The 23,375-nt window shown below is 38.8% G+C and overlaps 1 protein-coding gene across 1 annotated transcript in view; it reads left to right on the top strand.

Annotated features, from left to right (window-relative positions):
- The window catches only part of MYH15 (myosin, heavy chain 15), a 136,620-nt gene that overhangs the window by 24,346 nt on the left and 88,899 nt on the right, over positions 1–23,375 (top strand). Inside the window, 6 exon segments of the mRNA XM_011932807.1 lie at positions 614–706; positions 3,280–3,343; positions 3,804–3,899; positions 9,880–9,983; positions 11,205–11,343; positions 17,882–18,000. Coding sequence (XP_011788197.1) covers positions 614–706; positions 3,280–3,343; positions 3,804–3,899; positions 9,880–9,983; positions 11,205–11,343; positions 17,882–18,000 — 615 coding nt within the window.

Below are 23,375 nucleotides of genomic sequence, written 5' to 3'. Positions count from 1 at the left end.
GGGTCTTTGAGGCTGACTGGAAAACAATAAAGCCATGTAGATATGGTAGACAGGTCCATGATATGTTTTGGCCCATCAGCCTGAGCACACGTGATTCAAATTCAAGATCAATACTATTAAAAGTCACTACTTGGTGGGAACCTCTAGATTACTTAGGAAAAGAAGCAAGCAAAAGTGTAGTTTAATAACACCAAGAGTCTGTTGTATTATGCTAGGATAAATTTCCAGGTGCAAAGATCAGATGGGAAGAGAGGAAGATTAATGATGGGGGAAATACATGATATGATGTTTGTCTGTAAATAAGCTGGTATGTTTTTCTTTTTTATTTGGTGACGGTTTTCTTTTCCCACTCAGGCCAATGCCAACCAAAAAAGAAGCATTGCAAATAAATGAGCTCCCACATATTCATAGGGGTATTGTATATTGTTAGCCTCTGTCATCCAACTGTTTTTCTGATTTCTCATTCCAAGATAATATAACCAAATTTGGAAGCAGGTTTTGGCCATTGGTTATCAAAGCAAGAATGAGGTTTGACCTGGAGATGGAGGGCTTGCCACATTACAGAATTCTACTAATAGCTTAATCAACTGTACTTCTCTTTCATGTGTCTCAGGGGGCGTTAGAAAAGCAAATCATGCAAGTGAATACTATCTTGGAAGCATTTGGAAATGCTAAAACCCTGAGAAATGACAACTCCTCTCGTTTTGTAAGTAACATGATTTAGCATACTATCAAAGTATTTACTTTGTATGCAATGGTAAAACTCATATGTAAGCACATAGGTATGAAAAAAATTCTGGAACACCAAAGAAGGTCTTTGATTAAAGTTTGTAATGTTAGATTTCTCACAAACATTTACCATCTATATCATTAAGACTATTAAATTTTTATAAATAAATATACATCTGAAGAGTTTCTATTTGGTCAATTTCAAGAAAAAAGAATTTATCTTAATCGTTTCAAATTACACTCCCAGTAGAGAAGCTCACCCAAAAAATTATAATCATGCTTTATATTTTATTATGTTTTACATATTTGAAATATTTTCTCCGTAATTTCCTAAACCCCTTATGACAAGTCAATTTAGTAAGCACTTCCTAATTCACTCACCACAATTACTGTTTGTACTCTTGCCTATGGCCTCCTTACCCCTGCATATTTTTCACTGAAGACTTTTTTGGGGGGCTGACGAGAAAGTATTTTTAAGTAGCTTTTGATAACTAGAATTCCCACAGAAGGGGAAGAATTTGGATTTCTAAACCTAGTTTAACAAATCCATATTATGCCAAGAATGAGTGGCAGGGAGCCACTGTATAATTCACAAGAAAATTTGCAGAAGGCTTCCTGTTTGAGTCTCCGGGCATAATTAAATAATAACCACATGCTGATTTGGCTAGTTTCCATCCAAAGCCTTAGAGCTGCTCTGTTCACATTTAGATGTGCTTACAGTGTCTGGCTGGTCATAGCAGGCACTAATACTGGTTCATAAAACAACTGGTAGATTTGGGACTTGTTAGAATGCTAAAGGACTTTCTGCTGAAATATGAAAGATAGAAAGCTGGGGGAAAAAAGCAAGGGAGGAAAAAGGAAGGAATAGAGGGATGGAAAAAGAACATTTTTAAAAAGGAAAGAGGAAAGATAAGGAAAAAAATAAAAGGAAGAAAGGGAAAAATATCGGGTAAAAAGAAAGATAGCCAAGTGTGGTGGCTCACGCCTGTAACCCTAACATTTTGGGAGGCTGAAGTGGGCAGATCGCTTGAGCCCAGAAGTTCGAGACCAGCCTGGGTAACACAGTGAGACTTTGTCTCTACTAAAAACAAAAATATCAGCCTGGAGTGGTGGTGTGCACCTGTAGTCCCAGTTACTCAAGTGGCTGAGGCAGGAGGATGACTTGAACCCAGGTGTTTGAGGCTACAATGAGCTATGATGATACCACTACACTCCGGCTGGGTGACAGAGCAGGAACTTGCCTTAAAAAACGATGAAGAAGAGAACAGAAAGGAGAGAAAAGTTGGAAAGACAGAAGGAAAGAAGTAGAGGAGAAAAATAAGCATGAAGATGGATCAGTGGAAGGAAAGAAAGAAGAGAGAAGGAAAAAGAAAAAGGAGTTCAAAATAATCAAGAAATCTGGGTTAAAATTTTCAATTAATACTAAATAGATATGTGTATATATACCTCTGTATATGAGTATGTGCACACATATATATGTACCTGCATGTTTGTATGTATGGGTATATATACATGTGTGTTTGTGTGTGTGACTCCCACTGTCCTACATATTTTAATGTACCTGTTCGATCCCCCTGTACAGAGCTACTCACCTCTTCTTGCCAGGCTGCTGTCCTGCCCTGGTGCCTTCCTGGCATGGGCCAACCTCCACCAGGCTGCCTTCCTCCCTGTTCCAGCATCCTCATCCCACAGGCTCTAGCTGCCACCAGAGGGTGCCACCTCCTTAGCTGCATCTGGCATTCTGACATGGGCGCTGGCACCTCTGGACAGCATTTCTGCCCCTCTAGATCCTGCCTTATGGCTTTTCACTGATAAGGAAGAAAGGGTATCCGTCTATTATTTAGGCCAAGGTGTGCTTTGAAACAAATTAGATCACATCACTCCTCTGCTTAAAACCTAACAATGTCTCCCAAACACACAAAAAATAAAACCCTACCCTTTCCCATGTTCTACATGGCTTACATGATATGGAGTTTGTCTACCTCTTCAACTCCATTTTATGCCCCTTCTTTCTCTGACTCTCTAAGTCCTAGGATACTGGCTTTTCTTGTGATTTTATGTCAGAGCTGTTGCAGTAGCTGCTTACCCACTAGCCTATAAGATTCGTGAGGGTAGGGACCATTTCTATTTTTCTTGCGTGGTATCTCCAGTGCCTAGAAGGTTACCTGGATCTTAGTAGATGCTCAATGAATGTTTGTTGAATGAACGAACAAATATGCTGAGGAAATGTTTTTCTCATCTTTAGATAAGAACAGTGAGGCCCAGAGAGGTTTCACAGTGCCCACAAGAATACACAGGTAGCAATCAGCAGATTTGGGGCTACAAGCCAGAACCACTGCTTGTCCTGACAATCATTCTGGCTTCCTCCAGATATTAGCTGGTGCTGTCTCATCTCAAACCCATATTGCATTTTTCTGTTCTTTTTTTTTTTTTTTGGTTTGTTTGTTTCTTACTTTTGAGGAAGTAGTTGTTTTGAGAGTTACATATAATGAAGCCCTTGCAAGTGCTTGGAAAATTTGAATAGGAAACTGTGTTCTGTGTCCACACTAGGGCAAATTCATCAGGATGCACTTTGGTGCCAGAGGCATGCTGTCATCTGTGGACATTGATATCTGTAAGTACTCAATGCACTATCTGATTACTTTTTTTCCTCTTCCTTCCTTCTTTTCTTTCCTTTCCTTTCCTTTTTTTTCTCTCTCTCTCTCTTTCTCTTTCTCCCTTCCTTCTTTCCTTCTTTTCTTTTCTTTCCTGACAGGGTCTCACTCTGTTGTTCAGGCATGATCATGGCTCACTGCACCCTGAAACTCCTGGGATCAAGCAGTCCTCTACCTCAGCCTCTCAAGTAGCTGCAGCTACATGCCCAGCTAATTTTTAAAATTTGTCTTTGTGGAAACGGGGTCTCACTATGTTGCACAGGCTGGTTTCAAACTCCTGGCCTCAAGTGCTCCTCCCACCTCGACCTCCCAAAATACTGGGATTGCAGTTGTGAGCCACTGCACTCAGCCTGATTTCTTTTGTTCTACATTTTACAAGAATGCCTAAGAATGAATCTTTATTCATTTCTCATCATCCAGATTTGCTTGAAAAGTCCAGGGTGATTTTCCAGCAGCCTGGAGAGAGGAACTACCACATATTCTATCAAATTCTATCTGGACAAAAAGAGCTTCATGGTAAGTGTAGGATTCTGGAGCTTAGGGTTATTCCAAAACAAGAAAAATAAGCCATATTTGGGGGATGAAAAAGTGTTATTCAGTAAGTTTCTTAGCCTATTTAGACTTCAGTATATTCATCCTTAAAATTTAGGGAGTTGAACCAATTATAGAACTAGTGTTGTATAATTTTATATGGACAGACAGTAAATGGCAACACTTCTTTTTCAATTTGGTAGCAAAAGGAAGAAGAGTGTTTGAAAGTGGGTAGGATACCCAGCAGAGGTGAGTGGGTGAGTGTGTGTGTGTGTGTGTGTGTATAAAAGCGTTAATTTAAGGCCTTAATTAGAATTACATGAGTGGTAAAGATAAGAGACCAGGGGAGGGAGATAGCATCATAGTGTGTGGTGGTCAATGGGAGTTTCCTCTCTTTTTTCTTTTTTAGTAGAGATGGGGTTTCACCATGTTGGCCAGGCTGGTCTCAAACTCCTGGCCTCAAGAAATCCTCCCACCTTGGCCTCCCAAAGTGCTGGGATTACAGGTGTGAACCACCATGTCTGGCTCAGGAGGTTTATAAAGAAGGGGAATTTAGGTTGGGAAATGAAGAATAGGAAGGGGATTCAGTCAGACAAAGTGAAGAGTGGAGGCTACTTCTGGTAGGAGGAAGAGTGTACACAATGTTGGGAAAGGGCAAAGCAGGAGCAGGGAACAGAGAGACCAGTTTGACTAAAGGAAAAGATATGCATAGAGGAATAGTGGAGATTTTATTCTGATGGTTTCTGAACTCAGGGAGTTGGCAGAGCAAGTGTGTTGTGGGGAGTGAGGCAATAGGTGGTCATGATTTATTGAGGGCACTATTTGGGATGATTAAGCTGGTAATGGGCAGGATGGTGTGGAGGCAGAGATTTGGATGGAAGGGATTGCAAATGTCCCAGTATGAGATGACAAGACAGTGATCTAAAAGAGTGTCTGGGAATGGAAGGGTGGGGGAAAAGGGATAGATGCATGGAAGAATAGACAGGTCTTGGTAGTGACTGAATGTAGGAGTGAGGAAGAGTGATGAGTCAAAAATATCCCCAAGTTTTGTGATTTGATTAGGAGAATGATAGTGCCATAAACATAAAATAAGAAAAAAACCCTGTGGAATAAGGGAATGAATTTCATGTATTTATTCAACAAATATTTATTCTGGAGCTTCCATGTGTACATCAGGCACTGCTTTTTAATCATGGGGGATACAGTGGTGATACAAGATAGACAGGCCTCTGCCCTTCTGAGCTTATAGTCTAGTGTGGAAGACAGGCAACAAACAAGTACAGAATATATGATCTAGGCTGGGCATGGTGACTCATGCCTGTAATCCCAACACTTTGGGAGACTGAGGCAGGTGGATTGCTTGAGGTCAGGAGTTTGAGACCAGCCTGGCCAACATGATAAAACCCAGTCTCTAGTGAAAATATGAAACTTAGCCAGGCATGGTGGCAGGTGCTAGTAATTGTGGCTACTTGGGAGGCTGAGGCAGGAGAATCACTTGAACCTGGGAGGCAGAGGTTGCAGTGAGCGGAGAATGTGCCACTGCACTCTAGCCTGGGAGACAGAGTGAGACTCTGTCTCAAAAAAGAAAAAAAAATGCTCTCATTTCTTTGTAGGTTATATGGCAGGTGAATAAAGAAAAATAAAGTGCGGTGAGGGGACAGAAGGAAATGGGGTTTGGTAGGGTTGTGGATAGTTCTATTTTAGATGAAATTGTCAGGGAATTTCTCTGAAAAGACAGTATTTTTGCAGACACCTCAATAAGTAAGGGAGCAAGTAGGAAAAGATTTCCAGGAATAAAATTCCAGGAGGAGGGAACAGTGACTGCAAAAGTCCTGAGGCAGGAATGCATTTGATTTATTATTAGAATAGCAAAATGGCCACTGTGGGTGGTAGAGAGGATAACATAGGGTAAAGTAGGCAGGGGTTAGACCATGCAGCACATTGTAGACCATGGCAGAGACTTTAAAGTGGCATAGGGATTCATTGGAAGGAGAGAATGACATGCTGATTTGATTTCCAAGGTATTGTATTTGAGGTAAGCTTTTGAGGACAACAATGCTCCCACAGAAGTGGACGTAGGATAAGATTACAGATCCAGGCTAGTGAACTGGTGGGAACAATTTTCCCAGTCCATTATGCTTAGATTAAGTATGGTATAAATCTAGCAGTGTTTTGACTACTTGGTCTTTAAAGTACCCTTACCAAATGGGGAAAGCTCTGCGAACGAGACAATTATTTTTGCCATAGATGTAATTGGTGTTATGTATGCAGTACATTCTCCTCCCCACCTTCTCTTCACCTCAACCTGGAACAGGATTTTTTTTTTTGGTCTTCCATTGATTAATCCTATCAAATTTAACACTCTTGACATGTGTTTCTGGATGGTATAGGGCAACTGACACATAAGATCTGATGAAGGTACCAGCAGAGACTGCAAGATTATTTTCAGAGCATCTCTGTTTACTAATAGAAGCATCTGATGCCTTTGGACTGCTATGGAAAATTCATGCTTATCTTGAATTCATTTATCTTCTTCAGTCTTTGGGGGTTACTGAGATTGATTACTGTGCAAAGGCTGACATCTGGTGGTCCAAACTGGGTATTGTCAGTCTACCTGTTTTAGCACCCATTGTCCTTTTGGGGGACATTTTAAAAGATAATCTGGAACTCTTACCATCCGTGTTTGCCAAAGAAGAGCTTCAGAGTATCCCGAGGCTTAATACAAGAGGGCATATCTTAACAATATGAGGATGATGTCCATATATCCTGAAATATGAGGATTTGTGCATACTACAAAAGAATTGGGTATGGAAATCACAGCAGACAGGCTGGCCACCCACTGAAGGAGTCAAGGAAATGAGGTGACATGTTACCTCAGAGCCAGCCCCTATTTGACCTCTACATGGCCATGAGTACCCCTTCACCCCTTTGCTCTCAATTATATGTGACCCTTGTTCCAGGCATAGCTGAGACTCATTTCTTCAGTTCTTTTGGACAGGGCTCATTCAAAATCCTTAGTTCTCACTGCCATCTGTATAGCTTGGTCCTACATATATTTTCCCTTTTCTTTTCTTTTTCTTTTGACTTTTTTTGTTTCTATTTATTTATTGTACCTATTCTTGCTATTCAACTAGCGTATAGATTCCAGGAGTGATGATAAGTGACCAAGAGGTCCTTCCATATTGGAATCCTTGACATTTGGCCTCATACCCTGAGTATTCGCTTCATAAACTATACAAAAATCATGCATCATCATGAGAGAATCTACTGAATGAACGGGAAAAAATACTTGCAAACTGTATATCGATAAGGGGTTAATATCTAAAGTATATAAAGAACTCAAGTCAATAGCAAGAAAACAGCCAGATTAAAAAATGGATAAAGGACCTGACAGACATTTCTCCAAAGAAGACATGCAAATGACCAACAGGTCTGTGAGAAAAGACTCAACATCAATAATCATCATGGAAATGCAAAGCAAAAACCGTAATGAGATATTGTCTTGCTATCAGAAGACAAGAGATAATAAATGTCGGCAAGGATGTGAAGAAAAGGGAACCCTTGTTCACTGTTGAGTCAACTATAAATTACTACAGTTGTTATGAAAAATGGTATGAAAGTTAGTAAAAAAAATTACAAATAGAACTACCTTATGATCCAGTTATCTCACTACTGGGAATACATCCAAGGGAAGTGAATTCAGTATCCTGAAGAAATATCTGTACCTCCATGTTCACTGCAGCATTGTTCACAATTGCCAAGATAGAGAAACAACCTAAGTGTCCATGAGGATGAATGGATAAAGAAAATGTGGTCTATATACACAATAGGATACTATTATGCCTTAAAGAAAAAGAAGGAAATCTTGGCTGGGTATGGTAGCTCATGACTGTAATCCCAGCACTTTGGGAGGCCCAGGAGGGAGGATTGCTTGAGCCCAGGAGTTCAAGGTCAGCCTGAGCAACATAGCAAGACCCTGTTTCTATAAAAAATTAAAAAATTAGTTGAGCATGGTGGCATGCACCTGTGGTCTCAGCTACTAGGGAGGCTGAAGTGGGAGGATCACTTGAGCCTGGGAGATTGAGGCTTCAGTGAGCTGTGATCGTGCCACTGCACCTTAGCCTGGGTGACAGAGCAAGACCCTGTCTCAAAAAGAAAAGAAAAGAAAAGAAAAGAAGATCTTGTTATTTTTGTCAAGTATGGTAATGTGGATGAACCTGAAGGACATTATGCTAAGTGAAATAAGGCAGGGACAGAAAGACAAATACCACATTATCTCACCCGTGTAGAATCTTAAAAAGTTGAATAAGTTCAGAAGATCTATTCTACAACACAGTGATTATAGTTAATAACCATGTATTATATGCTTGAAATGGTTAACAGAGTAGATTTTAAATATTCTCACCACACAAAAAAATAAGTATGTGAAATGATGATACATTACTTAGCTGGAATAAGCCATTCCGCAATGTATACATGTATCAAAAAATCATGTTGTACACCATAAATATATACAATTTTAAATTGTCAATTTAAAAAATAAAGATCATTTAAAAAACAAGTACTGTAAAAAATTTTACAGGTCATTTTTATTAAAATACATATATTAACCTTCTGCTTGATTTAAGCTAGGCCAATTTTGTTTTATTTTTAAAGTTTTATAAAACAAATTTATTGAAGTACTTTTCAACTAAAGTACACGGCATGTGTTTTAAGTATATAACAGGTAAGTGTTAACATATATATGTGTGTGTATGAAACAATCACCACAATCAACATAATGCATGTATACTTTCAAAAGTGTCCTTGGATCTTCAGAAGGTCCTTGGACCTCCCTCCTGTCCCTTCTCACTCATTGGAACCCTCCTCTCCCAGCCCCAGTCCCTAAGCAACCACTAATATGCTTTCCGTCACCATAGATTAGTTTGCATTTTCTAGAATGTTTAAAGACAAAACGAAAAAAATAGAGTGTATATTCTTCTTGTCAGGCTTATTTCACCCAGCATAATTATTTTGAAATTCTTCCATGTTCTAGCACGTATTTATAGTTCATTCCTTTGTTTGCTGAATAATAATCCACTGTATGGATGTACAACAGTTTGTTAGCCCATTCAACTGCAGATGGTCATTTGACTTGTTTTCTAACAAAGCTGCTGTGAACGTTTATGTAGCCCAATTTCTTTGTTTCTGAGATCTGGGGTTCAAGATAACCGATTTTCACTTCATTGAGCAATAAATAGAAAAATAAGATCAGCTCAAGAAAACTTCATTGGGATCAAGTGTTGGGCAGTGAGAGGTTAATGTGATTCTGCCAAGTCAGTTGATGCGTGACTGACAGCCTGCCTCTGCTTCGGCCTGGATTACGTTTCCTGACTAAGTGAATCATGTCAGTACTCTTAGACATATCAGGGTGCAGCATTGAACACAGCAGCTGACTTGTGGATCCTTTGAAAGACAGACTCAGCTCCCTAATAGGGAGGATGTGATGTGACAGGGTTGCCCTGCTAATGTTCCCTGGGCGCTGACCCCAAGGTCTGGCTGCTTCCTAGCTTTTGAAGCTCAGATCTGTTCTACTTATAATTTTACAAAATACTTTTGCCCTCCAGCCCTCAGTCATAAATCTAGGCCAAATTCCTGTTTTCAAAGTTTTACCAGCACACATTGTCTGTGTTTTGTTGTTGTTGTTATTCGTTTGTTTTTGTTTTTTTGCACCAATTGAAACTGCTGCAATTGAATCTGCTTTTGGAATTTGCCAGCCTGTCTTCTCTTGGGAGGCATTAACACATTACTGACAAGTTAATAGAGGGCAAACATTGATTGTAGAAGTTTGGGTCTAAAATATGGATTTTATTTTGACTTGTTTACAAGTATGATTTAAACTGTAAACTGTGAATATTGACCAATTATTTTCTAAGGCACTTGCGGATTTCTTTAAGCTGTTTAACGAATGTTTTTCCCACTCTAGATATGCTCCTGGTGTCTGCAAATCCCTCAGACTTCCACTTTTGCTCCTGTGGAGCAGTTACTGTGGAGAGCTTGGATGATGCTGAAGAATTGCTGGCCACAGAAGTAAGGCTTGTTAGTTGTCAAAGTGAAATCTGGTAATGGCAATGAGAAATGAAAGACAGCATCTTAGAGTTCTGTTCTTCAGAGACCCGGAGTAGTGATCTTGCTTCCATAGAGGGGAGAAGTGGTCTTGCTTCCATAGGGGTGTAGGGCTGCTTCTGTCCAAAGTTTACTGACTTATGAGAAAACTGCACGTTGTCAATATAGTAACTTTGGAAGCTATGAAAAAGTAGAAAGATATTTCAACTCAGTGGCAGACATCTCTTTTATTTGGTGTATATCTTTACAGTCTTTATTCTGTTTTTATCTATTTGCAGCTGCTTTTGTATGGTCATGTTAGTGTTTTTTGTTTTTTACCAAAAGACTGTAATTATGCTGCATATACATTTGGCATATAGAATTTGCTTTCTCAGTTTAATCGTTTAAGCATTTCAAGTATCTTTAGGAACTCTTCATAAACATTTAAGTGGGTACTTAAGATTTTATCAGGCATTTGTCCTGTTGTTTATTGAGCTAGTGTTAGACTCAAGATTTTTTTTCACTCCCACTGAGGTGAATATCTCTGTAGCTTAACACTTTTTCTGTATATCAGATTCACCTTATGCTAGGTTCCTAGAAGTGAAAATACTAAGGATTATGAATTTTTTATAGTCTCTTGGTACATATTCTAAATTAACCACTAGAAAGATTGTACCAATTTTTTCCCTCTTGGGGTGTATGAGAATGCACATCTTGTGCAGTGGATACTTAGGATGCAATTTTATGGTGAGGTGGCTTTTCTTAAACATTTCTTTTCACCAGTCTTTGAAATGTGTCTGCTCTAGAATAAAGTCAGGAGAACGCATGGGATCACAGAAACAAGCAACTCAGCAGATATGGTGCTTTCTGCCATAACCACGAAAGGCAAAATAATTGACCTCATATAGCCAGTTAGTGATCTATATGTTGCTGGAAGGGACCAGAGAGAGGCAGGGCATTGAAGGAAAGTTCTAAAACTACTGGGAACTAAACAAGCCTAGTCTTGTGCCTTCCTAATTCTCTTTTAAAGGGATGAGCAGACCGCGGGTGACCAAGTGCCAACAGGGCTGATTTGCATTGCTTTGAACAGAGCTGTCTATCTCATTCCCTTCAGCCCACAGCCCGAGGTGTAACACAGCGGGGGTGAGGTGCTCACTGCAGCCATTAGGCAAATGAAGACAGGGCCATCTGTTTCTGTTTTTACAGCAAGCCATGGACATCTTGGGCTTTCTTCCTGATGAGAAGTATGGATGCTATAAACTCACTGGAGCCATCATGCACTTTGGAAACATGAAATTTAAACAGAAACTTAGAGAAGAGCAACTGGAAGCAGATGGCACAGAAAGTAAGAATTACTTTGAAGATACGGTATATACTTCAAATCCCTGGGCCCAAGCCTGCCCCCTTTTCCTTGCAGTTAACCTCACCTCTTACTTAAAATTAATCAATAGTGTCTCCCTTGGTTGCTGTTCTTCAAAAATGGTTCTGTCAAGTACCATTCTAATGTAGAATCCTCCTATCACAGAATCAAGAAGCACTCCTCAATAATTATTGATGATCCAGTCAATTTGCTAAACTTGGGTGAAAGAGAATGCCTTTAGCACATAGATTATTGAGAACAATGAGAGAAAGGAACGAATCATGGCCTGACACAGTGGCTCACACTTGTGATCCCAGCATTTTGGGAGGCCGAGGTGGGTGGATCACTTGAGGCCAGGAGTTCAAGACCAGCCTGGCCAATATAGCAAAACCATGTCTCTACTGAAAATACAAAAAATTGGCGGAGAGTGGTGGCATACACCTATAATCCCAGCTACTTGGGAGACTGAGGCATGAGAATCGCTGGAACCCAGGAGGCAGAGGTAGCAGTGAGCCGAGATCGCACCACTGCACTCCAGCGTGGGTGACAGAGCAAGACTCAGTCTCAAAACAATAAACAAATAAAATAAAATAAAAATAATAAGGAGCAAATTATGATAAAATGTATTAAATGACATAATGGAGATGTGAACTAAGGCCCTTGGAATTCCAGCGGGATGTAACTAACTCATAGGGGTGAGACCAGGAGGCTTTATTTCCCCTTGTTTTTTCTTCACATTTAAGAAAATCTATACTCTTTTCTGCTTACCAGAAAGATTTATGGCACCTTACAATGAATGATCTGTCTAGAATGATCATTAAAATAAATCCCCAAAATGCCAACTAGGTTCTCCCAGTCGCCCTGACTAAAATCTCAGAATCATCCAGACTCCTCTCTTTTTCTTTGTCTCTACCTTTGAAATCCAAAAGCTCACAACTTATCCCCATGGCCATGTCCACTGCCACCACCTAGCCCAAGCCACCATTTCTTACCAGATTATTGCCACAGCCTCCTGCCTTGTCTCCTTGCCTGAACCATTGCCTATGATGGATAGGTGGACAGCTCTGCACCCAGAAGCTACTGTCAGTCCTTTCATAGTGTCAGTCAGCCCTTGTTCCACCATGTCCTGCTTCTGCTCTAAACTCAACAATGGCTCCCACCTTACTCCAAATAAAACCCCACATCCCTGTCACAGCTTCCTTAACCTCTATGATATTAGGTTGGTGCAAATGTAGTTGTGGTTTTTGTCATTACTTTTAATAGCAAAAACCGCAATTATGTTTGCACCAACCAATACTTCTCTGTCTCTCTCTAATCCCTACCGTTAGTAGCAAAATCTACCATTTTCTCTTCTCTCGTTCTCCTCCACTCAGATGTCCTTACCTCTTGGTTGTTTTTGGAGCCTGTAAGCACTCCTATTGAAGGACTATTTTCACTAACTCCTCTTTCTGCCTGGAACTTTTCTCCTGTCCTCATGTCTTACTCCCTCACTTATTAAAGTAACTTCTTGGATCTTACCTTATTAGAAAAGCCTTCTCTAGCTACCTCCACCACTATCCCCCTAATCTAAATATTTTTCTTCATGTCATTCATACAGCTAGTTTTTATTGACTGTCCTAGCCTTCACCCCTCAGTCTTCACCAGATGTAAGCTTTTTAAGAGCAGGGACCTCATTTGGTGTGTTCATTGCTATATTTCCAGGTTTTAAAATGTGCCTAGCACATAGTAATGGATAATTATTTGTTACGTGAATCCTACCTACTCAGGGACAATCGCTGTGAATGCCAAAGGACATATTTTTTAATGTAGCTTTCTAGTTGAATATGCACATATAACTTTTTAAAATAAAAATTTGTGATCATATGCATGCTAGTATTTTTTTTTACTAAATTATATTTGAATATCTTTTGTCTTTTCTGCAATATCTTTTTAGATGGCTGCAAAATATTCCATTGTGTGAATGTGCCATAATTAACTTAAGCATCTTACTGGATACTGAGTTTTTTTCAGTATGCTTCTACCTTTAGCTCATTTTAAAAACAGAGGTGTTGAATTTTTCTTTAATTCGAAGAGTTCTTAATGTATTAAGCTTTGGTAAATTTTTCCCAGTTAATTATTTGGGAAAGAATTGAAGGAGCTTGACAGATGGAGAAGAGGGAAGGGGGAAGAGCACCCAAATCCAAAGGGGCATCCTAGCCTTTGCCTCTTTCTTGAGTTCCAACTCCATATTTCCAACTCTCAGCTGCATATTTTCTAGTATCCTAAACTCTGCATGGCTAAAAGTCCATCATCTTCTCCCCTAAGTGATGTCTTCCTATTGGCATTTCTATTCATATTTACAGTGCTGTTCTTCTCTCTGCTTCTCAGACTGAAAGCCTCCTAGTCATATTTCTCAGTCTCTTTTTCTCCCTTTCTCATTACTAATTTGGAGCTTCAGCATCTGACACTTGGGCATTCTGCAATGGGTTCACTCTGTACTTTAAAACTCTTCCTACTCTGGTCTGTCTTGCACATTTCCAAGATTAAGCATTCTAAAGCCTGATTCTAATTATGTCATTTCTCTGCTTACAGCTCCTTTAGCATTTCCCCATTCTTTAATTAATACGTTATAGCAGCATTAGATGTCTTCTGCAACCAGAAATCACCCACTTTTCTCAGTTTCTCACTCACTCCCTGGCACTGTAGTTCAATCCATCTGGGTTATAACCTCTTCTTTGACCATACCTTGTACTCTTCAATGCCTGTGGCTTCAAGTCGTGCTGTTCATTTTTACAGAAACTCTTGTTCTCCCATATTTACCTCCAAAAACTGTTGTCATCCTTCAGGCTCAGATTGAATGTTGTTTCTTTTTTAATCCTTCCCCAGTCATGCAGCCCAGAAGGGCTCTTGCCCTGCTTCACACTTTCGTGATACTCGATATCTGTGTCTCTTATGCAGTTGTTTTACTGACATATTATTTTTTTCCCCGTGTTTTACTTACTCTCATAGATTATAATTTCTTGATGCCAGGGATTTTTGCCTTTTTTATTTATTTTCTTGTTACATTATCTAGCATCAGGGCTTACATATAGCAAATGCTCAGTAACCTTTGTTTAATAAATTAATGAAATATGAACAACTCAAAAATTGTATTATAACCTTCCATAAAAGAGATTAATATCATTATCATAACCCCTGAGACTGACAAAACTGGATTTTGTTTCATTCTTTCATATCTGGTTATTTGCAGATGGGACTGAACTGGGATAGAATTGTAAATTTGGAAAAGATTGCTTTTTGAATTTTTCTATCTTTTTACCTATTTTCAGGTGAAGTCATACTTTGTTCTTTCCATCTTCCTGATTTCAAAATAAACTTACCAAACCTGGTTACTCTTCTCTAGACAGTAGTTTGCAAACTTGGCTGCTCACCACAATCAGTGGGGAACTTTTAAAGTCCTGAAGCTCAGGCATTACCCAAGCCAGACAAACCAGATTTCTGTGGGTGAATTTCAGGCATCAGTATTTGTTTTTACAACTTGCCAGGGACCCCAATGTGCCGTCAAAGTTGAGGACTACCGGAATAACAACTTTGTTCTTAAATTTGTATGTGTATCAGAATCACCTGGGTAACATGATAAAACTAGAGCTGCCCAGCCCCTAACCTGCTTCAGGGAGCCTGTTGTTTAATATTTGATTAGCTCTCCAGCTATGCCAATGCACACTGATGCTTGAGAACCACCACTGTAGCTAAATGTGACCTCCCCCAGGTAAGATCATGCAGCCTAATTAAAGTCCATGGGTTCATTCACAAGGTCCTGAAGGAACTGATGCTTATGGGTGGGAATTTCATAAAGCCTATTTGGGAATACGATTAAAATATGTTTACACACATTGCTATCTTTACAATAGTAGTTCCTGAATGTCAGATGGGCATTTATTCATAGATTTACGCTATTTTCATCTTGGTTGTAAACTGTAAACGTTTAGTGCAAATGAAGTAATTTACTTTTTGGAAGATGATGACTTCTATTGCTTCTTCCGCCCCCCAAAACAGAGAACATATGTAATGCATAATGTAAATCTCTGGAGTAAATCCAGGGCACACTAGTCCTGTCTGTAGATACTCAACTGTCTCTGGAGTAAGTGAGAAATAATCCTATAATGTTACATGCTATTTCTGTTAAGCTTAAGGTGTGGTACTCCTGAGAGAATTTGAGTTTCTTTTGTTCGTGGATAAAAATAGACTCAAAGGACTGTGCTTAACACTGGAAAAAGGATATATGAAGACTCTCGGCGTGGGAAACTATTCCTTGAGACTATTATTACCTGTATTATGCCTCTGCATGCTTCCAAAGCTTAGAAAAAACAAGTGTTTCCTCTTTTTTTTAAACCTGGACAGATACCAGAAAATTGTTTTTCACATTGTTGGTTACTGTTCATCTCCACTCAGATTGACCAGACACATTTTATTTCTTCCCATCTTTTACACATTTTCACATTGGATTAGATACTCTATAAAGTCTCTCCCAGTTCAAAAAGTCTATGATCTGACATACCGGATTCTCAACTTGAAATTGTCAAGTTTTGCCTCCAAACCTGGCACTGTTAGCAGACTCATCTCAGCACAGGATGGACATGTCTGCTCTACTTTTGATTTTCATTTATTTTTCCAGATAAGCTTTGTGTTTTGAAAGGTTTTGTAGCAACCAAGTACCCAGGCTATTATCACTGCAAATAAACTAACATAAAGTAGGTATGTAGCTTGTAGCAATGTATGTATAATATATATTGATTTTAGTTTATAAGCAAATCAAACATTTCAAACATTTTAAGCCTTGTAAACACTTAAAAGGCTGTGAAAAGGAAATTGATATTGCTAATACAGATGAGATAGAGCTCACTAATTGTTTTGTTTTTACTTTATTTTCTGTTTGTGATTATTGCTCAGGAAAATTTGCAGTTTTTTTTTCTTTAGTGAATTAAAGAAAGGCTGCATTACCTTCTATTATAAGACATCATTCAACAGAATGACTATGCCAGACATACTAGCATATCTCCAAATTCATTTAAAGTAGAAAGCAGAGAGAGGTTTTGGATGAGTGGAGTATTTATTTTGTTTGGTAACTGAAATAATCTACAATTTGAAATATGCTTATAACTTTTTGCCTGTGTCATTATTTTATGTCACTTTTTCATACCTAACGTGATGCATGCCTATTTACTTTTCCTTCTGATAATACTTATTCTCCACTACTTTAGGAAATGGAAGTTTTCTTTCATGAAACAATTTTGTGGGGTGTAAGTATTATTGTTGGACAGCAGAGGGCACTAAGGAGTAAACAGAAACTTTGCAGGGAAAGGATGGGCGTTTTACAGATAACTGGCAAGTGTCCTGGCTTCTGTTGATTGGTGCTTGTCTATAATTATCAGATTACATGGCCCAAGTCCGTGTTTTGTTGAAAGAGTCCACAAGTACATGTATAGAAAGAGAAAACAAATAATAAAGATGGCATTTTCCATGTCCTTCAGACAAATTATATCTCAATTTTTAAAAGAGTCTATTTCTTGATACTAGTCCTCTTTTAGAAAATTCATATGCCATAATATTCACCCTTTTAAACTGTATGGTTATTGGGTTTTAGTATATTCTCAAGGCTATGCAACCACAACTATCTAATTCCAGAATATTTTATTATCACAAAAATAAACTCTTAGTAGCAACTATTAGTAGTTACTTTGATTTTTGCTTCTCCTCAGCCTGTGGCAACCAAAATCAACTTTCTGTCCTCATGGATTTGCCTGTTCTGAACAGTTCATAGAAATGAAATCATGCAATATGTGGCCTTTTGTGTCTGATTTCCTTTCACTTAGCATAATGTTTTCAAGTTTCAGCCATGTTGTAGCACACATCAATGCTTCATTTTTGTAAAATGACTAGCAATATCCTATTATATGAGTATACCACATATTTTTATCCATTCCTCAGTGATGGATACTTCACTTTTCCCTACCTTTTGACTATTGTGAATAATGCAGCTAGAAACATTTGTGTACAATTTTTTGTGTGAACATGTTTTCATTTCTCTTGGGTGTGTACCTAAAAGTGAAATTGCTGGGTTCTATAGTAACTGTATGCTTAACTTCAGAGTAACTGTCAAACTGTTTCTTACAGAAAATTCACATCATTTTGCATTCCCACCCACAATGTATGAGGGTTCCATTTTTGCCACATCCTTGCCAACACTTGTTATTGTCTGCCTTTTTGATTACAGTCATTCTAGTGGGTGTGAGTGGCATTATATTTTCTTTTTCATTAATGCCAACAAACTGATGAAGTGAGATTTCAATGTGCCTTTGACTTGCATTTCCAAGAAATAGTTTCCTTTAAGCTTTTAGGATTCAGGCATTTATTTGAAAACTACAATCCACCTTGCTACATTGATCTAAACACACTATCTTTCTGTCCTTTGGGTAGTTAGTTTGACTATAATTTTAACAGTGTTTTCCTCTCTCCTTCCTTCTCTTTTATTTCTGATGACCAGATGCTGACAAAGCTGCTTTCCTCATGGGCATTAACTCCTCTGAGTTGGTAAAGGGCTTGATCCATCCTAGAATCAAAGTTGGTAATGAGTATATTACCAGAGGTCAAACTATAGAACAGGTGAGAACTTGATATTTCAAGAGCATTACTATTCTATGATCTTGCAATAATTGTATATATATTGTACTTGTGTATTTTTCAACTACTAAGGATGTTTGCAATAATAAAAGCTTCTATAAAAGAGCAAAAAAGAGCTCTTGGGATGACTATTCCAAATGTTTTTACTTGTGATGCACACCACAGTAAATGCTCTTGTCTGAAACATACATTTTGAAAGTTTTCCCTTAGGTAGCAAGTATCTTTGCAGATGCAGACAAACCCTCCACTTGTTGTGATCAACATCTTTGTCATCCAGTGAGGAAGCTTTCAAAGCTGTTCGTTCCTAACATGGATAAAATTGGCAAATTGGCATGCCTCACATATTTGGCTCCTTTGACATAAAAGACACATGGTGACATGTTAGTTGAGAAACAGTTTTAGGACATATGCTAAAAACCAATATTTGAAAGGAGGTGGGTATTGAAAACAGAAATGAGAGATGGAACGTCATGTAGACTTTGTTTAGCATCCAGAAGAATGTTGTATTGGAGAATAACAAATTCTCTGAGGTTTTGCCTTAATATAGTAAATATTCCCAGGGCCACTGGGTAATGAGACCATCTAAGCCTGCTAGTAAGTTTCAAAAATAATAATTTATAGCTGTAATGTGTAAGGGAAAATATGAGATAAGCTGGGCTGCAGTAATGCATACACACTAAAATCTCAGTGACAACAAAATATTTCCTGCATCAAGTCCAATACAGAGTATATAGCCTTCTCTGTCTCATAGTTCCATGTTGTTCTTTGTAGTTCTATGTCATCTGGGACACATGGCCTCCAAAGTGACTGCACAAGGAGAAAAGATCATTTGTAGAGAAAGTACAACCACCTTTAATTGCTTGGGCTAGAAGTAATATCACTTTCACTAATAGTTCATTGATAAGAATTAGTAAAATAATACCTTTAGCTACAGAAAGGGGCTGAGAAATGTAGCCTTTCTGGAAAGAGGAAGTGGTGTCACACATAGTATGGATAAAGCATTCACAGGTATTATTGCCTTCTATTACAATAATACTCAGAGCTAAGTAGGGCAGAAATGCATCATTTATGATTTTTCTAGTTGAGCAAACTGAGTCAAAGGGAACGTTAATTAACATTCCTACCCAGTCTTACTCAGTATACACCCTAACTCTGAAAGAGAGATAGACAAATGTACAAATTTGTAATATAAGACAGTCATCTTATATATGATGACTAGAACAGATGTGTTTCCCTTGGTGTATTAAGGTAACTGATGTGTCTGTGTTATTTAAAACATTTAAATGACTAATCAAAATCAATTTATTAATTTAGCTTACTCTATAAATGGATAATTCTACCTCTACTATAATACTAACTTTACTATATTGAAATAATCTGCTTACATTTTTGTCTTCTAACCTCTTTGAGGCATGGAGTATGTCTAATTCATCTTAGTGCCCCAAGCATCTAAAATGATTCCCTGTAATCCGTAAGTGCTCCACACATGTTCGAATAGACTACATTGAGCTAAACTTGAATCATGATCAGCAGGACACATAATTGAGCTATTTCCTGGCAGTGGGGTTAGAGTTGTTCAGCAGTTGCATGCCTTCTTAGACATTCACCACAACATGCATGACATGCTATGATTATAGAACAGGGGTTTTCTCTGTATAAAACTAATGAGCCCAAATAGCAGGAAGAGCAGATTTTGAATGTTTCTAATATAAAGAAATGATCGATGTTTGAGGTATAGATGTGCTGATAACCCTGATTTGATCATTACCACTTGTATACATGTATGAAAATATCATAGTATACCTCATAAATATATACAATTATACCTCATAAATATATACAATTATTTGTCAATTAAAATAATAATAAAAGCAAAAAATAAAAATAAAACTAATGATCCCATAGGAGGGCTGAGATCAAGCCTTCAGTTCTCTCATATTGTGTTCTGAGGAACTAAAAACACAATATTATAGTAAGGACTCCAGCCTTTACTATAACAGGACCAGTGAAACAAGCTAATATATTATTATTCAACATTAAAATAAAAAAACCTCCTCCTTTCTCTGTCTCTCACCCTCTCTCTCCTGGAGACATAGTAAAAAAAGCACACTCTAAGGCTTTTTTTTCCCCTTAGGAATTTTACTGATTTTATAGAGACAATTGTCACTGCTAAAAATAGAGACATGTATGCTCTGTTGATGACAATTGCAAAAGATGGGAAAAAATTTTGCAGCGTTAACATTCTATACAAAATTTAGTTCTAGCTATACTGCTAACTAACTCTGATACCTTGGTTAATTGTCTTCATCTCTCTGAGCACCGCAGTGAAATGGCTGAACAACTTTGTATTTCTCAATGTAATTGGCATTTAAGATGGGACAGTTCTTTATGGATGAGAGTGTCCTGCACATTGTAGATGTTTGGGATTCCTGGCCCCCAGGTAACTAAATGCCAGCAGCATTCTTAGTCACTGTGACAACCAGAAAATGCCACTTGCATTTCCAAATGCATTCCTCCTTTGAGGAGATACCATCCCAGGGTGAAAACCACTATATATACCTATCGAGAACTAAGGATCTTCAGGTCTAGTATTTCATGATTCCATGATATATCTAACTATGTCACCTAGAAATAAGTTCCTTTATGATTAATAATAAAATAATAATAATGTCCACTGAGTACTAACTATAGGTGATGTGTTAAGTGCTTTGCATGGATTATCTCATTTAATCTAATAAAAAGCCTACAAAGTAGATCTTATTATTGCCATTTTACAGCTACAGACAGTGACCCTTAGAAAGATTAACCACTCAAGGCGACACAACCAGTAAGTAAATACTGGGATGAGGATGAGGAAGTGATAAAAGCAGAAAAGGGGTGGAAAAGGGAGGATTAACATTTATTGGATACTAAGTGTCAAATATGCTGTCAGTTTGCATCCCCTGTCTCATTGGATATCTCACAACAACCCTAAGCTACGCATATTTCATTATTATTATTTTACAAATGAGAATGGCAGGGATCAACATAGTTAAAAATTTTGGCTGGGCACGGTGGCTCACTCCTGTAATCCCAGCACTTTGGGAGGCCGAGAGGGGAGGATCACCTGAGGTCAGGAGTTCGATATCAGCCTGGTCAACATGATGAAACCTCGTCTCCACTAAAAATACAAAAAAATTAGCCAGGTGTGGTGGTGTATGCCTGTAATCCCAGCCACTTGGGAGGCTGAGGCAAGAGAATCATTTGAACCTTGGAGGTGGAGGTTGCAGTGAGTCAAGATCGTGCCATTACACTCCAGCCGGGGCAACAAGGCTGTATCTCAAAAAAAAAAAAAAAAAAAAAAGAACTATTTGACTTCATTTTTTTTTCTATTATTTTCTATCATGCACTATTGCCCCCAGTAACCAAAGTCTTCTGTGAGGTTGTTTTAAAAAGAGCTAAGAAATGGGTACACTTAACCCTTGAAAAGTGGAAGTATAGATTTAGCCACCTCATTTCCTCTTCATTGGACAGAAAATGATGAAAATGATTAATTAGTGAGCAACATATTGATCTGTTTCATGAATTCATCAGCAGATGTTTACCATCCATTTCTCCTACTGCCTACATCTCCAGGCTTTCTTCCTATGTTTCTCTACCACTTGCCCCACCTGACCTAACAGTGTCTCTCCCACTCCCACTTCTCAAGTATTTAGGGAATTAAAAGAGGGTAAGCAAGTTAGTCATGTTCTTTTTAAAGTTTCAGAGTGACTGCTGTAGACAGAGTGATTTCTTCTGTGTTACAGAGGATGAAAATCATTCTTGATGCTTTATTTGTACGTGTGTGCTCTTGATGCTGATAATAAAAAACTGTGATGCCATCCGGCTGATGGATTACTGTGGAAATGACTCAAGATAACTGATCAGGGAGTGGGTGACTCATAACTAAATCACCACCAGAAACCAACTGGCTCCTGCTGCGTGCTGTCTCCTGGGCAGAAGGATGGATGTGATAGGCCTATTTTAAATGTTAAGTGGTTGGAGCACGTTCTGTTGCCAGGCTTGGCGAATGGTCAACTAAAATTCTCTCCTCCTTGGAGTATGTCAGAAACCTGCTACTACAGCAGTGCTATTGAGTTATGGAAGCAGGATCTGCATGTGTAGAGCATCATCCAGGCACAAAGGTTGGCACTGTCCCCAGTGGGTTACTTTAGAACCTTTGCCACACCCCTCCAGGGAAGGAAAAGGCAGCCTCAGTTTTACAACAGGAGAATCTGAGTCAGAATGATGCACCAAATGGCTATTCTCTGTCCAGGCTGTTGAGAGCAACACTGGGAACTAATAAAATAAAGAGTTGGAAGCTAAGCCTAGGAAGATCCTTTAAGAGTGTTTTTCAGATGAAGATGCTGCTTTCCAGAAAGGTTAGATCATTTGCCAAAGGTTACACAATTCATTGGCATCTACAGCAGTGGCAGAACAAAGATTAGGGATTATACATTTCTAATGTACTCTATCACTATGTTCAAACTATTATGCATGGTATTACAAATATTCTGAATCTTATTAAAATGGTAAGGAAGACTTCATTCAGGACTGCTGCAATAGATATATTGCAACAGGGGAGAGATACTGGGCTCAACTGCAAGTACAACAAGGTTAAATGGGGATTTATAGCCCAAGACCAGAGAGAGGGGATCAGTGGGTGGAAAATTACTAACAGTGGGTAGGAGGATTTTTTTAAACTGACCTAACAGGATTCTTGCTAAAGGCAGGCCAATAACGTGTACATCAAAGGTGAGGGATAAGGGAACTTAATCAGAGATCAAGGGTGAGTGACTTAGACTTCTTCCTGCAGCTGGGCTAGACAGGCTGAAGACAGGACAGGTAAGGTGGAGGCGAGGGGTCAGAGGATCCTCATTAAAATTTGGTCAAGGAGAGAGTCTTTGTCAATAGTAATCAGCTGGGGATTGTGTTAGCTTACAGATTCTGATTCAGTAGGTCTGGGACTGGGCCTGAGAGTTTGCGTTTTTAGCATACTCTTAGGTGGTGGTGCTGCTGCTTGTCTTAGGGTCACACTTTGAATAGCAAGGCTTTGGAACACACCACCACACCATATCCCAGGATAGTTAGTCCTTTAATAATAGGAACGTGATTCCTCTCATCTGTGTTTCCACAAGGAGGCACCAGGCTAGCTTACTCCTTTCTCCTACCCATCTCCTTTCCTCCTTTTCCCTCCCTTCCTCTCTCCCTCCTTTTCCTTCTCCCTCCCTCCTTTCCTTCCTTCCTTCCCTTCCTTCCTCCCTCCCTCCCTTCCTTCCTCTCTTTTCTCCCTTTCTCTCTTTCTCTCTTTTCCTTCGTTTCTTCTTTCCTTCCTTCCT

Source organism: Colobus angolensis, unplaced genomic scaffold, assembly GCF_000951035.1.
Source record: "Colobus angolensis palliatus isolate OR3802 unplaced genomic scaffold, Cang.pa_1.0 Scaffold98, whole genome shotgun sequence".
NCBI classification, from domain to species: Eukaryota; Metazoa; Chordata; class Mammalia; order Primates; family Cercopithecidae; genus Colobus; species Colobus angolensis.
Note: the sequence above shows the minus strand (reverse complement) of the source record. Positions and strands in the feature narration are given on the sequence as shown.